Here is a 16,241-nt window from a genome sequence, read left to right as displayed (position 1 = left end):
AGTTACTGGAGAGGGTCCAGTGGAGGCCACGAAGATGATCAGAGGTCTGGAGCATCTCTTCTGAGGACAGACTGCAGGAGCTGGGCCTGTTTAGTCTAGGGAAGAGAAGACTGAGAGGGGGTCTCATGAGTGCATATAAATATCTCGAAGGTCAGAGGATGGTGCCAGACCCTTTTTGGTGGTGCCCAGTGACAGGACGAGGAGCAGTGGCCATAAATAAAACACAAGAAGTTCAGCCTCAACCTGAGGACGATATTTCCATTGAGGGTGGCAGACCACTGAACAGGCTGCCCAGGGAGGGCATGAAGCCTCCCTTCCTCTGGGCATTCCAAACCCACCTGGACGAGTTTCTGTGTCACCTGTATCACCAGGCGACCCTGCCTTGGCAGGGGAGGTTGGACCAGACGACCTTCAGAGGGCCCTTCCAACCCTAATGATTCTGTAATCCTGTTACCTTCATTAACACATACCCTTGCTAAAAAAGCCTTCTGAATTTCAGTGGGGAAATCCGAGAGGGCGGAATTTTCTTGGCGTGCTCGCTGTTCTTCTAGCGCACCAGCTCACCGGGAGGCGAGGACCGCTCCAGTGGTCCTCGTAAGAGCGAGGAGCCGGGGCACGAGGGGAACCGGGCGGGCACTGCGGGCCGGCTGCGCCGGTGCCCGTGCGCCCGGCGGCCGGCAGGTGGCGATGGAGCCCGGCGGCCCCGCCCCAGCGCGGCTCAGCCCGGCGGGCGGGCACGGGCCGCAGCCGCTCCCCGCCCAGTCACGGCCCCGGCGCGGGCTGGCCCACGCGTGCGCTTCCGGGGCCGGCCGGGTCAGCGCGGCCCGTTGCGTTTCTTCGGGCCGCCCACGGAAGGTAAGGGCGGCTGGGGGCCGTGAGTGTCAGACTCCTCCCCTCCGTGCCAAGGGGCTCCGCGGGGCCGCGTTTCTCCGGCGTCACGGCGGGGCCAGGCGGGGGTCGGGCCGCGGCTCCCGGCAGCCGGCCCGGCGCAGGCGGCTGCTGTGGGGCGTATGCTGCCACAGCCCGACGAGGCCGTCGCCCGTCAGTTCAGGAAGCACACGGAGGTGCTCGAGCGTGTCCCGAGAACTGGCGTATTAGTCCTGTTAGGTGCGGCTGAGGGAGGTGGGGGTGTTTAGCGTGGAGAAAAGGAGGCTCGGGGAGACCTTATTGCCCTCTGCAGCCGCCTGGAAGGAGGTTGAGGTGAGGATTGGTTTCGCAGACGACTGATAACAGGACAAGAAGACATAGGCTCAAGCTGTGCCAGAGAAGGTTCAGGTTGAACATCAGGAAGAATTTCTTCACAAGAGGGTGATTAGACATTAGAACGGACCGCCCAGGAGGGGAGGTAGTGGAGCGGACGTGACACTTCTTGCCATGGTTCAGTTGACGTGGTTGTGTTCGGTCATAGGTTGGACTCGGTGATCTTAGAGGCCTTTTCCAGCCTAATCGGTTCTGTGATTCTATGCGAGAATTACTCAGTGCTGGCCGGGCATGCACTGCCCTGGGTGGGGGCACTGAGCAGCTGCTGCAGGGCTGAGCAGGCATGGGGCATTTCCCCGCCCCTTGCTGTCAGGTTGTTGGTGGGAACCTTTTCATTGACTATCTAGTGCAGCTACTCTTTAGACCCACCTTTGAAATAAGAGCCTGAGTTTAAAACAAAGATCCAGTTCAGATGGATGTGAAACATCATGTTGAGTTTTCTCACCTTCCACCTTCCTCGAAATGGTCCTTGAAGTGCCTCTCTGAAGTCTTTGATGAGTGGTGCCTGCCCTGGGCTGCGTGGACCAGTTAAAACATGTCTTTTTGACTCCCCCTTTCTTCCCCGAAGGAATCCTAGAAATTATGGGGTCACCATTCCTATTCAGAAGGAGGATTTTTATTGAAAACACAGTATATGAAGTTGACAACTCTCATACTTGAAGAACTTACCTATCTTCTTGCATGCTACTTCTTTATCATCCCGTTAGAGGTATTCAAACCATGAGATTTTTGCAGGAGCCTAATACTAGTATTTTCTTCTGTAGATAAATAAATTATCCAGACCATTTCTTCTAGAAGATGAATAAGTTTTTTGAATGTTTGATCCTTGCAAAGCACATTGATTTAACCTTGTATTATATAGGTATTTCATTTAAACAGAATAATACAATTGGGGAATTCTTCCCAGAATATACACTTAATTGTTACACTAAGAATTACATGTAAGGTTGAGAAAACAGCAATGGGTATTACAGAACATTACAAGAAAGTTACATTTCTCTAGTCAGCTAATGGAAATAAAGTTATTTTTTGGGATGATAGTTGTCTTTCCAAGTCACAGGGCCTTAAAATATAGGAACACTTTTACATTCTTCAGACAGGAGACAGCATGTCTGCTAGGTATGAATATTAATAATTCAGTTGCATAATATTTTGATGACATCAACTTTGTCTCTTTGTTTCATTTTTGCCGGTGTAGCTTTCAGCTTTCATCTCGTGTGGGAGATGTACCATGAGGCTGCTTAAATGACTAAATATTTTTGGGTTTCTTCATGATGTTGAAGTTGTAGCATAGCTGAATAACTTATAATTCAGGAGAAATGTGTACTTAGGACAATATAGGAGGCCAATGGCAAATGGCAAATCTTTATAACCCTAATTTATACCCATTCTTTTCCCTTCATTTTATTTTATTTGTTTTCCTCCTGTGACTCAGCTGTTTTATCATCATGAAAAAGACAAGGACTTTAAATCTGTTGCAGCAGTTAGAGACTGTTTCCAGTGATTATTTTTATGCAGCCGTCTGCACAAGTAGGCTTTATGAGTAGATAAGAATAAGAAAGCAGATAAAAATAGGAAAATTTGATTCATTTTTGATTGACACAAACCTCTTTAAAGTTTTATGCATCTTTCTCATATTTTATGTCCTTTTTTTGCATTAAGTGACAAGAGACTGATGAAAATTAAATTGCTTTCAGGTTGAGGAAGATGGTGTAAAGCTGTGAGCTTTCCTTATATGGGAATCAAATCTTTCAGTTTCCATGAGGATTAATTGGGCAAGCTTTGGTCCATTTCCCTGCACTTCTTGTCATCCCATTCACTTTTACTGTTTTCACTTGGTTTCAGAATTTTTCCTGTTTTTCTGAACATTTAATTTCTTTAGTTTCTTCTCCTCTCTATTTGGTTACCTTCTTCACTGATTTCAGAATTTCAATTGGAATAACTTTGGCAAGTTTTGGTCCTTTTCACTGCCCCTCATTTCATCTCAGTCCATTTGGTTATACTCACTCCATTTCCAAATTTTCTGGGTTTTTTCCAATTGCATTTTATTTGATCATATCTCCTTTCCAGAGGGTTTGTTAGACTTTTTCTCTTGATTTCAAGATTTCATTCCCTTTCCTGAACTGTTTTCAAACTTACATTTTTTCAAAGACACAGTGATCATTGTCATTTTTGCGAGTGTCTGAGAATAAATTGCAGATTGGTGTGAATGCAGTGTTTTATTTAAGTTTTTGTACTAAGGGGAGAGGAGGTTATGTTGCTTCTATTACTTAAAATATATGCTGTCTGAATATCTAGTGTGTGTGAAGCAGACACTGCTTGAACTTCATAGCTGTGTAACTGACCCCAAAATTAGTGCAGGAAGTGGTTTATTCAGTAATATTATGAATGCCAAAAAAAGTTTAGGTCAATAAATTGTTGCATATCTTTTCTATTTAATTCTGCCCTTTGCAGTCACTTTGGCCATGCTCAGTGTCACCATTCTCAGGGGGTACTTTTGGAAAAGCAGAGGTGCCCTCTATGTTAATAAAGTGGCAGAGCATGCAGCAAAGTGCTAGGTAAAAATCACAATTTAGGTGTTTGAATTACTCTAGAAATAACTGAGTTTCCTTCTTGCTTTTCCCTAGCAGCACAGCCCTCAAGCATGGAAGATTGTAACTGTAAAACTCTTTGGAATCTATTTGTTCTTTGGGGTGTTTAATTTTTAAAGGATGTTTGTAACTGAATTGGGTTTTTGGAGATACAGATGTGGTTTGTGATAGGCATGCCTGGTGGGTCCCATGGAATCCAAGCTTCAGATGGTTGGCAGTGAGGGTAGAAGCAGTGCAGTAATTCTGGACAGCACACTAAAGTGGCTATTTCTTGGACCTGCAATATATTAGAAAATTAGAAAGGTTTTCAATTACTTGCTCATATCTATTTTCCTTCCTTTATGATTGAGCACACTGTACTAAGTCATGGTTCAGCATTTAATTGTAGTTAGTGACTTACCTGTTTAACACTTACCTGTGTTGCTGATAAGTGACTAACTGTGCTGTAAACTGAGTGTCAGTTGGACTGGACACTGCTTTCTACCTGGTAATTTTCCTTTCTAGGTGAACATTGGACCTGGGAGTATCAGTAAGATATCTTGACTTTTTACTTTTGTACCTAGCAGAAAGAGGCGTAGCCAAGCATAAAGCGCATAGCTTCTGCTGAACGAGAGCAAGAGGAGGCTACAAGGAAAGAGACAATGTCTTCTGAAACAGTCCAACAGGAAAGTCAGACACCTCCAATCAGGCAACCTGGATGGGTAAGCTGGGTTTCCTCCCTTATATTTGCTGTTGCTAATGAATAACTGGGATTTTGTCTCAGTTGTTCTTATTGAAGAGAGAAATAGGTGTCTGTTAGCTTAAGCATATAGATGAAGAGAGGGAAGGACGGTGTGTTATTTTTCCTGGTTCACTGTGCTCAGAGGGCTAGGAATTGTGAATCTTAAAGCTCTGATTTATGTCCTGAGTTACAGACTGGCATAGCCATGGTGTCTGAGTACAAGTCCAGTACAACCTGTCCCCATCGTGTTCTGCATGCACACGTTCAGAAGGGGAGAAGGGAACAGTACGACACAAGAATCTGGTCTGCACTCTCCAGAAGATGAACATTCTCCTCTGATGGAGAAATTGAGGAATTTAAATGTGGTATGACTTTTTGCTAAACAGTCCCCATCAGAGGGCAGCAGTATTGGGCTGATCTGCAAGAAAGGGGCACAAGTGACAGCAAGGTGGCAGGGGCTGAGGCCTCAGGTACAGGGAGCACAGTACCACAAAAGAGGAGCAGAGCAGATCCAGTGATGTTAACCTTGGTCAGCCTACAGTCACTTCAGTGATTGCCAGGCAAGTCTGATGCTAAGCCAGGCAATCAGCTTAGCAAGGCAAGGTAGGGATCTCCATGGTATACCTACAACAGTTAAGGCAAGGGCCTGAGCTCATGTACGGCTCCTGAGCTGAAGGGCAGGAGCATTTGCCCTGGGCAGAGCTTCTTGATGCTTTCTCCGAGCTTTTATGTTTTCACAGCAGTGTAACTCGGTGTTACACAACTGTGCCATGATAGAGCTGACTCTGAGCCCAAGCAACTAAACACCTGGCAGAGTGTGTCTGAAGGCAGAAAGGTTGCAAAGCCTGTTGGTGCACTTGGGGCTCTGACACTAATTTCCTTATCTTTCAGTCAGCCTGTTTGTATTTTACTGTATTTGCTATGACCTTGCTCAGAAACCAGTTTGATGTGGTTCTCTGTGGTCAGGAGTGGAGCCAATCCTGTATTGTTCACCCAAGCAGCACCACCATTAACTGCTGTGGGAGCAGTGCTTGAAGAAGGGCTGAGATATTAATTACCTATAATGTGAAATATGTGGCTATGGCCACATTTCCTTCTTATGGCTATAAAATCATGGATCAGTCAGGCATAAAAGGAGATAGAATCCTGTAATAGATGAATGTACTGTTTTTTCCAAGGCATTGCTTGTTCTGTGATATCTGGGTTTTCTTTCAAGAATACATATGTTTGGATGTTGTGTTTTTACAGAAAAAATGTTAAAATTTCAATTAATTTTAACTTAACGACAACTCCTTTCCCTTGGCTTTTTTTGCTGAGCACAATGTCACATATGGACTTGGAATGTCCCTTGGATCAGCTGTCCCAGCTGTGTCCCCTACCACATTCTACTGCAGCTCCAGCTGATCTGCTGGTGGGGCAGCCTGAGAAACAGAAAAGGCCTTGACTCTGTGTAACATCTACTCAGCAGTAGTTAAATATCCCTGTATTGTGTAGACTGGTTTGGTCGTGAATCCAAAACCTAGCACCATATCAGTTACTGTGGAGAAAATAAACTCTTGTCTAGTCGAAACCAGTACACCCATTTATCTCAGATGTCTGAGACAATTGACACTTCAAATGCTAACACTGAGTCTTTTCTTAAAGGACGAAAAATAATCTTCTTACGTTAACATATCAATACCCTGGATAGTAGAATGCAAGGGAGAATACTGTCACTTTTTCCTCACAATCACAGTGGGTGAAAAAAGAGCTACCTTAAAGAAGTCTGTTGGAGGCCTGATTTGTATTGGGGTGAAGCCAGTACGTTGAGTTCAGTTAATGCCATGGATATATTTAAATTGCTCAGAAAGTTCTAGTGGGGAATCTGTCAGAGTTTATGTTGACCCTCTTCTAAATACTTGCAAAATCTGCTCTTACTGAACTTCAGTTGACTTCTGTACAGAGCAGAACTTGATTCTTGAAAACACCCTCTCTGCCTTTATTTCCTGTCATTTCTTTCTGGGAGATATAATGTAGCTCATGAGAATGAAATGACTAACAAATATAAAGCAATATGCTTCTGGAGTAAGCAGCAGCTGAGCAATTTTAGGAAAGTAAAGACAAGCAAGATGGGTGGCTTAAAACCTATGTAGTTCTTTCTGTTTCTGTATTGGGCTATCAAGATTTCATCACACTGCTAACAACAGAATAAAGAGTTTTGCTTGAAAGTTTTTTGTATTTTATTTGGGGTTTTTTTTAAAATAATCTATCTTTTTTAATTGATTCTTTTTCTTTCTGTGGGATTAAATTCAGTAAACTAATCCAGGTTTATGCTTTCAGCCAATGTTATTTTGTCCCATCTCCCAAATTCAAGACAAAAACATTGCAAGGATCCGTAGAGAATGCAGACAGGAAAGTTTCTGGTACAGAGGTGAGTGATCCAAAGTCATTCTTACTAGACTTACACAGGGAATGATTTCTTGATGTATGTGCACAAACTGTCTGCAAAATGCTTTTTTGTTGGATCACTGTTGTGGGTTAACTCTGTCATGTTAAGCTTTGTATTCTTAATGGTTTAATTGAATTATTTGCTTAATTGTTGTAGGTAAAGGTGGTTAAATTGAGGTCTTGTTTAATATGAACTTTAGCTGTTGTAGAATTGGTTCTATTCTTGAGGTCCATTATTACAACCACCTTAGGAATGTTTTGCTTTGTTATGTACTTATCCTTGTCTTTGAATGGAAGCCAGGCATGGCTATGTGTCTTTGATTTGTGAAATTCTTCATATGTTAGGACATCTAAAAGGTTAGTGCTTGGTGTTTTAGTGCCTTTACTTAGTACCTCTCAGTTTGTATCTAAATTACATGTTTCCTTAATGGAGAAGATTGAAAAGGGTTTCAGCATTTCATTGGAGCTGCTGTCATTACAAGTGTTGCAGTAGTTAAAGGACATATTCAGATTGTGGAAGTTATTATTTAATAAATATATATATGTATTGCATTAGCTCCAGATGTTATGGCATGGCTGATGTCTGGCACTTTGTGAGGACATCTTTGCCTTGAAGAGAACGTAATCTGAATGAGTGGATGTAATAGGTGATTAAGACAGTAGGCAAAGGTAATGTTTAGAAATAATGTGTTTAACATTAGAAACAGAAAACATTTAAAGTATAAGAGAGTATTTACCAAATACATTAAAAATTTTGGCTGATACCAGCTATTCTCCTTTTCATTTTCACAGCTCTTCCTTTATCTCTTGGGAGCATGCTTGTCACCCAGGGGCTAATCTCAAAAGGTAAGGATAAAAAAATACATCAATTAAGTACTATTTTGCAGGATCAATATTCTCCTCGTTCATGACCATCATCACCGTGGTGATTTGATTATTACGTGTGCCTTGCCACAGTCATCCTTTTGCAAGAACATGAACTGAAAAGAGAATTCTCAAATCCAAAGGCTGGTGGCTGGATTTTGTCACCATGATCACATGTATTTGAGCAGGGTCTTCACTGGGGCAGCTCGTAGGGCAGAGCATTGTACAACCCGAGCAGGGGCATTAGAATTGGGTACTGTAGCTCTAACTGTGGTTTTATTTGAAAATGCTGGCAATGTTTTTACAGTGACCATGTATCAGTATGACCACAGCTTTGGTGCAAAGGGACAAGGAGTACTGCCAAAGTGAGGAGACAGACAGCTTTCTGTAGAGATGGCTCACAGTCTGCAGGCTAACACAAAAGAGAATTGTATTCTGTTTATGTGGTGGATGAGCCTGATTCTGCACATGGCACCTTCAGTTTCCCTGCTGGGGGTCTTGACTATGTATAAGGTTGAGGATGGTGTTTTGGGGAAAGACTGAGGGGCATCTACCCTGAAGCTGGCTAAGCCATATCACAAGAGGCTGATGTGTGTTCCCTATTCCATCCTTGACCTGTGAGCTTGCAGGGAGACAGGGAGGGAAGGAGTGTGTCAGAGAAGGATTACATATTCAAAAAATGGTGAGCAGTGATAGGAAGGGCACTGGGGCTGTCTCCTTAGCTGACATGGTACCAGCTGGCACCAGGTACTCTTCTCAGTTTCTGTTCATTCTACTTGGATGTTTCTGATCAGCTGTGAAATAAAAAATGCCCTTATTAAATAATCATTACTGTGTGTCAACAGTTGGAAGGGGGTGATTAGAAACAAACAACATTTTGTTCCTCCCTTCCCCTGAGACACCCAGTGTAAGATTGCATAGATAACAGTGGGCAAAGGCCCTGGTGCTTAGCATAGGCTGAATACTCCTCTGTCGAAATACTTTCTTCTGATGGCTGCACACAGTACCCTGCCTCTAGAAGATGCTGGAGCTTCTAAGCCTCATTACTACTGTCTGAATGCACGTAACAGTGCAATCAGAGTTCACTTCCCTTTGCCACGGTAATCTTGCTGTGTGGAGCCCTCCTCCACAGCATGGCATTCCTGTGCCAGACACATAGTTCTCAGAGGAATACTGGTTTCACCTCCTGAGATTCACTGGGAGAATGTGGTGGAAAAGCTAAAGATAATATTTTGCTTTTATTCTTTACCACGCTGCGTTCTCCTCTTAAAGGCCAAAATGTGTGATCTTTCCTCTCCAGAGGAGAAGACTACATACCAGTGGTACAGTTTTAATCAATAGCCTCAGAAAGCTCCCGAAGAGCTGTTTCATCCTACTTATCACAGCACAAGGAGCTGGTTCCTGTGTAAGAGATTTAATTTTGCTATTTTACATGCAGGGTTGGTTTGTGCTGAAACATAAGCCACCATCACTTCCTCTGCAGTGCTGCAGGTGTCACCAGTGGCAGACATGCTGCTTTCATTTTGGTTTACACTCTGAACTCCTGCCCAAGCTGAATTCTTCTAAGTCCACATTCTCTTCCTCCAATGACTCTAGGACTGCCCCAAAACACATGCACTAAGAACTAGTGGAATAAAAAGTAGCCTAATGTACTGAAATCTGAGTTAGGGGACTTCATACCATCCTCACCTTAAAAAATGCAAAAGCTGTAGGAAAATTAGTGCCCTGGTTTTGAGTGCTGGTGAGTTCCTCAAGTGAATAAGCTTTCTGACTGTTTCCTTTTATTGTAGGCATTTTCTCAGCAAGCCCAAGATTTGGTCCATACCCCAAGATGGCAAGTAAGTTGTACCCAATTCTAAAAGGGAAGAAAAGGTTCTTTACAGGCAATATACAGGCAGACCTTAGATGCATCTCTCTGAATTTCTTCCCAAAATCTCCTTTTTTTTTTGAATTTATGTTACCCAGCAGATTAGGAAATCGGATTTCTGATGTGTTTAAAAATAAATGTATGAAACAAGATTCTTCTAATGTAAATATTTTCAGTAGCAATTTCTATTCTGACCCTAGTGGATGAAAGCCACAGTGCAACAGTATGGCAGGCTGATGTTCTAGCTTCTTAGAGGGCCAGAGAAGTTTGTGTTAAAAGTGTAATCATTAGAAGTAAATGATGGTGTGCAATCAAAGGCAAGAACAATTAGTGCTGGCATTGTGAATTAATTTTATTTTCTATAATCTGTTCCTCTTGATATTATATCCTTTTCCTGTACACAGGAATATTATATCCTTTTTCTGTGTCAAATATTTTGGACCAGTTACTCTCTCACTCATGATAGGTAACCAGTTTTCAGTAGTTATTGAATTCACTCCTGTAAACTCTGTATAACTTCACACGTGTTTGTTCTGGGAAGATGTGGTACACAATTTGTTGTAAGATTAAAATGGAGCCAATAGCACACTCCTGATTTAAGCTGTTGTATTAACAATGTTGTTATCTTTCTCTATAGTTGCTGGTATCTTGGGTTTTGCCATTGGAAAGATGTCATACATGGGAGAATGCCAGAAAAAGTTTGAGAAAATTGGCATTGCACCGTTTGCTCCACAGCGAAAAAGGTCTGTGCTTATTTAAATTATCAAGCCTAGGTCAAAATAGTCTAAAACACACTAAAAATTATATGCAGCGAAACTATGAATTTATATTCTTTGATTAGATCCTGCGGTACTAATCATGGTCTTGGGCTATATATTGTAGTATTAGAAACTACTGCACATTCTTCAGAAAATGCAAATTAAACTCATTGTAATACCTGTTACTGGGATATCCATGATTTGAATGAAATTATTCTACTTCTAGGTGTGATGTAACAACAGTTACTCATTCTTTTTTCATCTAGTATCATACTGCTAAGATTGTCCATGCTATCACTTTGATCCTTTGAGTCTTCCTTTGGAACATACCTCAGGGCAAATATGCTACAGATTTTTTTTATAATGTTCTCATGTTTTAACAACAACATCAATCTCAGCCCATATTCCAACCTCCCTCTCCTCTATGGCTTTGCCCAACCTCATGCTGTCATACCAAACCATGAAGAGCAGAAACTGAGAGGGTGCTTTTTCCACCTTGCACCTGTAAGCATAAGATCTCAATGGTTGACTTCTGTCACCTGGCACCTCCATGTTTTAGTCATTGTTTTCTCAACTTCACATAAAGTACTCCTTCACATCCAGTCAGACTCTGACTTGCTTCCCATCTCCTCCTTCAGCTGTCTCTTATATTCTCCATTCTCAATATGGCTTTATACTCAATAAAGTATAAACCTTTCAGTCACAAAACACATTTCCAAAAATCCTATCCAAAAAATCATTCTCCTTTGTCTTTCCACATCTTTCCCCAAGACCAGCATGAGTTTTTTTGCCTATAAAAATACCTGACTGATAATAGGAAGCTTCTTTGTTGTCCATCTATTTCTCCTCTTGTTTTCTTCCCCCACATAACAAGGTATAGACTTGGTATTACACAAAATGTTAAACATCTTACTCCTAGCTCAGTTTGCTCATAGGTACAATGGCAAGCACTGTCTTTTGCTGCTGTTATATTTTGTCAATTGCTAGAAGGAGTACTTAATACTAATTAACGGACATTATTGGCTGAGACATTTAGATGTCATATTTTACAGTTTATATCCCATATTAAAAACATTTGGGAATATAGGCAAGAGATTACTTCTTCGAGAACTTTTGCCATCATGCTATATGGTTGTATTAGAAGAAATCCAGCAAAATTCTTCAGTGTTTTATTTGCTTTCAATACTGTAGGCATTGTCATCATGTTTGCAAAGAATGTAAAGCAAAACTGGGATCGAATGAGAAAGAAGGTTCAGTTCCTTCAGCATCTTAGTCCCAGGTAGGCAACCTTGTAGTTTTGGGGTTTTTTTTTTAAATCTCATGTTATTTTCCATGTTGGATGGTATTCTTTTGAACAATATAGTGAAAATCACAGATTTTAATAATGGATTAAAATCCAGTCATTACTCAAGGAAATATTCTGTATCTGTAATTTCTGATTAATTTTATTTCATAAATTTTACATTACATACCTTTCATGCTAATTTTAAATCCCCCATCTCTGAGGAATTTTTCCTTTACCTGTAGCTGAGTATTGCTGGTTGACCTAAGTGGAATTAATTTGGATCAACTGCTTGGATTAAAACAGATATAACTTCTTTCAATTTCCAGCTTGTTTTACTTAAGAATAAAATAATTAGGGATTATGTTGATATTTAGAAATGCATTGAAATATTGAGAACTAAAAGCAGACACAGCTGGGTGTGGGTTTTTGCATTCAGTGCTACAATTTGAGTAGAGCCTTAGTGGGGAAGCATAATAGTGGTGCAAGAGCAGTCTGCCATGGTGGGGCAGGGGGACAGGGCTCATGTGGTGTTCTCACCCCAGAAAGGGGGAAGTTCCCTCTGTGAAAAAGGGGGGTTTACAGGGTAGAAGGTAGGGGAGTGTTTAAAAGGGCTTGCACTCTATGAAAAATGGGCCAGCAGCTGGGTTTTTTAAGAATGCTTTCACACTTTCTGCTTGTGGTAAGCTGGCCTACATTTCTCACAGGCAGGAGAACGTGTGAAAGTGTTTGCAAATAGCTTGGCTGCCTGCAAGAGAGGAGAGCAGAGGGCCTGTTTGAAACCCTGCCATGGGAGTTTAAACAGCTAAGAACAGAAGTCTGATGCAGAAATTGTTGGATTGAGTCTAGTATATATTAAGTAGGAATTTAGACAAGGATATTGGTAATGGTGCCTTTCTTACTCTAAAGTGCATGCCCACAGCCAGTCCATAAGGAGGAATATCCTATCAGAACCTGTTTACTTGCTTAGAAGAGAGATTTTGATGGACTTTTATTGTGCAATAATACATTGTGGCAGTGAGGATTGAAAAGAGTTTTCAGAGCCCTAAAGAAGCCATTAGAATGAAGTCCTGATTTTAATCAGCTTTGCCACTGGTTCAGCATTTTATGTGCTCAGCCACTGGCAGAAAATGCACTTTGGCTTAGGCTCACCTAATAGGGTTGTGCGAAAAGAAGCAGTGCTTCTCTTGTGCCAGCTATAGAGGTTGTGAGGTGAGCTGGCTCTCCAGACCAGCTCTCTGCTCTAGTTTGGTACGAGGACAGGGGTAAAAAAAACCCCAAAAGTTTCTGAAGGGTTTCTTGCTAGTGACAGCATGAAGGAGGGAGTGAGCCAGACTTAGATAACTCTGAATGAATAACACTCTAAATCCATTAGCACCTATGGGCTTAGTTAAACTCTTGCAATACTGTGCTGATTAACTGCTTTTGAAGGTTTTGTCTTAAATAAATGCTTATGTAGGTTCACTTATTTCAAATGAGGACCCCAAAGCATATTTAACTGAGAATGGTCACTTACTAGCAATTACCTGTGTAGGGGAATCAAATATTTATTGTGGGATTTACCTCTGCTGTTTGTCAGAGCTGCAGCTTGCTGAACCTTCAATCCAAACACATTTTATTTTCCAGCCTTCCTCTGTCAACTGACAATATGTTTTCTGGTGTGCAAGTACTAATTAGCTTTTAAATAAATTCCAGATTGTCTCAAATACAAAGGAGCCTTGCAGCTTTTTGAGGGGAAGAACACAGGATGCCACAGGCCCCTCTCCTTGCTTTTTCCCTGTAAGGGGTCCCAAAATTTCTGTTGTGGAACCTGTTCCCTCCTCCAGCTCACATGTTCATCGAAGACCTTGATTGCTGCACATTTTACCAGCAGCTTAGGTCTTCTTGTTCGGTTTTTAAAAGGGCTTGAAAGCTTAGTCAGAAACTTAGTTTGAAAACAAATGTAAGATATGTGTATTTCTTTCAAGTTTTAATTGCTGCAATGAAAAAGCCATTATATTTGGGTCAGTGTAGTATTTTGAATTTACCAGAAATCAATTTTGATGATGGGCAGGTTTTAGAAATTTAGGAAAAGAAGTACTGTAAGCATTATGTTGTTTTCTGTATTGTTAAACCTCTTCTGTTTCAATAAAAATTCTTAATTTAGCATGCTGTGCTCTAAAAATGTGCAGGCCCCTGCTGAGCACATCTTGCTACTATCCATGTGAAGCATATGGTGCAAGCTCTGGCAGTACCTTGGAAGACCACCAAGATAAAATTGTATTCATGTTTAGGAGTCCAAAGGTAATGTCTTTTATCCTCAGGGACCCTGGAATGTTCTCAGAGAGGTCACCAAGAAGCTCCACGTTTCGCCTGGAAAGCAAGGTGGCACTCACATAAATAACAGGTTCTTTTATTCTGTTTACAGGATGTGGTGAACATGATAAAAACCTTATGGATCATCTTCTTTCAAGGCACTTTCCTGTAGACTAGAAATAATAATTTTGTGATACTATTTCTTAGATTTGGTACAAGTTCACTTATTTGAAATAGTTGCATATTATTACTTAGTTCTGTTTGTAATAAATACCAGTTTTTTGAAATGTAATTTTTGAAATGCACCTCTCTTTCCAGCACATGTTGGTTTATTTTCTTCTCTTCAATGCAATTTAGCTCTTAGTGCTGAAAAATTACATTTGTCTAGTGTATTTAGATGCTGGAAATACTTTGTGTAGCAGACAAAGTGGTTTATGTTGGAATGTGTGTCCATGCCAAATGCAAAGGGTGTGAGGATGTTTAAATGGTTTAGTTGAGGTGTTAGGGCATGGGTTGGACTTGATGATCTTGAAGGTCTCTTCCAACCTAGTCCTTCTGTGAATGCTGTGAAATGGTTTGCACAGTGAAGGAGCTGTTCAGTCTCTGAGCTGACCCCTTTGGTTATGGAGTGAGTACTTTAAAAGTACCAAATTCAGGGTATTTGTCAGATTGCAGTTACTGTGCTGAACCAACTTCCCATAAGCCAGTTTTACACAAAGGTCCACTTTGCCAGGGATACCAAAAATGTGTGAACAAGAACACACAATATTTTGGAGCAGTTTATGGTTGCATGAAATCTGAGGCCACCAGATGCTGAAAAAACCCCAAACCTAGATGGCACAAGCTCTCTACAAACAGCAGAACACACAATATTCCGTGAAACATGTCAGGAAATCGAAAGCAGGCACTTCCCCTGAACACAGTGATGGCTTTCACATGGAAATAAATGCACAGCTACTGAAAAGTTTGGGCTTTGCTGTCAGTTGATGAAGACTGTCTTACGTGAGCTTTTTCTGTTTGCTTTTATACTATGCCTATGGTTAGTGCCCCTCTTTTGAATTAGCTTCTGTGGGCATCTTTACCTGGACACAAAGAAATTCTGTAAGCAATATATATAGTGTGGAAAAGTATCATGTAACTATTAATTGGTTAATAAACACAAAAGACATTCTGGATTTGACAAAGTGATTTGACTGAATACTCAATTCCCTGATAAAGCACTTGGATGGCCTTTCTTAGCCAAGCAGCCACCAGGCAGAAGGAGAAGGGTTAGACTGATGAGCCTCTCTATTCTTTTCTATAAGATTTTATACTTTTCTTCTTGGTGTTTAGCCTCTTGAATTCTTGAGCTACTAAGAACCCCTGTCTCAAAAGGGGCTTCAATTTTACACTTGTTACTTTTCTACAGTACTTTTCCACAGCGCTTTCAGTTGGAGTCAGGGATACACAGCAGTGCTGTGTCACAGCTGCTGCTGTGTGAAGGCAGGTGAGCTTTGGAAAGCTTTCCAAAGGGGCTCCAGGGAGAGGGAATTACACCGCCATAGAGAAGGTGACCTCCTTTGTGAAAATCATGTAATTGTCATGGGTGTACTGTGATAGCCACCAAAACTTGCATGGTGACATGTCTGAGCTACTTCCCCTGCATCTGTCACCTGCTGTCAAGATAACAGGCAGAAGCTGCACCAAGGTGAGTTGTGCCTGGGTTATCTGAGGGAAGCCATTACACCCAGGTGACACCAAGGAGAGTGATGTGTGGGACAGAGGACCCTGCATGTCAGACTCTCAGAGGTTGTTCTTGTGGTCAGTGTTACCTCTTGGGATTACAACTTAGCTACTGAACTTTGCTTTAAGTATAATTTTGGGGTTTTTTTACTTTCCGTTATTTTTCTGTAATAAATATACTGATCTATTAAATTTCTTGTCTCCTTTTTTTTCTAACTTTGTTTCCATACTTTGCAAAAGGCTGATCAGCTAATTGTGTGGATCTAAGTTCATGAGTTACTGTGATACAGGTATGAAAAGAGGCAGTTTGTGAATCTGAGATGCATTAGCACTAAATTTATGTGTATCAAAGGAAAAATGAGCACAGCTAATGGGAAGACTGTTCTTTTGAAGGTCTTTAAAAGCAGCTGTTTTGTAGTAATTATGTGCAGTTTAATGAGCTAATCTTTCTTGG

General features: G+C 41.4%; 1 protein-coding gene across 4 annotated transcripts; it reads left to right on the top strand.

Annotated features, from left to right (window-relative positions):
- Positions 1 to 748: 748 nt before the first annotated feature.
- OCIAD2 (OCIA domain containing 2) lies at positions 749 to 15,249 on the top strand. 4 transcript variants are annotated; one of them, XM_066185723.1, is made up of 8 exons: positions 749 to 855; positions 4,418 to 4,552; positions 6,892 to 6,982; positions 7,792 to 7,845; positions 9,654 to 9,701; positions 10,368 to 10,473; positions 11,680 to 11,767; positions 14,178 to 15,249. In XM_066185723.1, exons 2-7 carry the CDS (start codon positions 4,493 to 4,495, stop codon positions 11,759 to 11,761), a joined length of 441 nt encoding a protein of 146 aa, XP_066041820.1. In that variant the 5' UTR covers positions 749 to 855; positions 4,418 to 4,492; the 3' UTR covers positions 11,762 to 11,767; positions 14,178 to 15,249. The 4 variants fall into 4 exon arrangements, with proteins under 4 accessions (XP_066041820.1, XP_066041819.1, XP_066041822.1 ...); XM_066185722.1 differs by having other exon boundaries at positions 753 to 855; positions 4,415 to 4,552; XM_066185725.1 differs by lacking the exon at positions 749 to 855 and adding an exon at positions 1,110 to 1,200.
- Positions 15,250 to 16,241: the final 992 nt, after the last annotated feature.

This window comes from Chamaea fasciata, unplaced genomic scaffold (genome assembly GCF_029207755.1).
Source record: "Chamaea fasciata isolate MVZ Bird 193981 ecotype frontalis unplaced genomic scaffold, bChaFas1.0.hap1 SCAF_6, whole genome shotgun sequence".
Classification (NCBI taxonomy): Eukaryota; Metazoa; Chordata; class Aves; order Passeriformes; family Sylviidae; genus Chamaea; species Chamaea fasciata.
The sequence above is the reverse complement of the archived record's forward strand: the minus strand, read 5'-3'. Positions and strand labels throughout refer to the sequence as shown.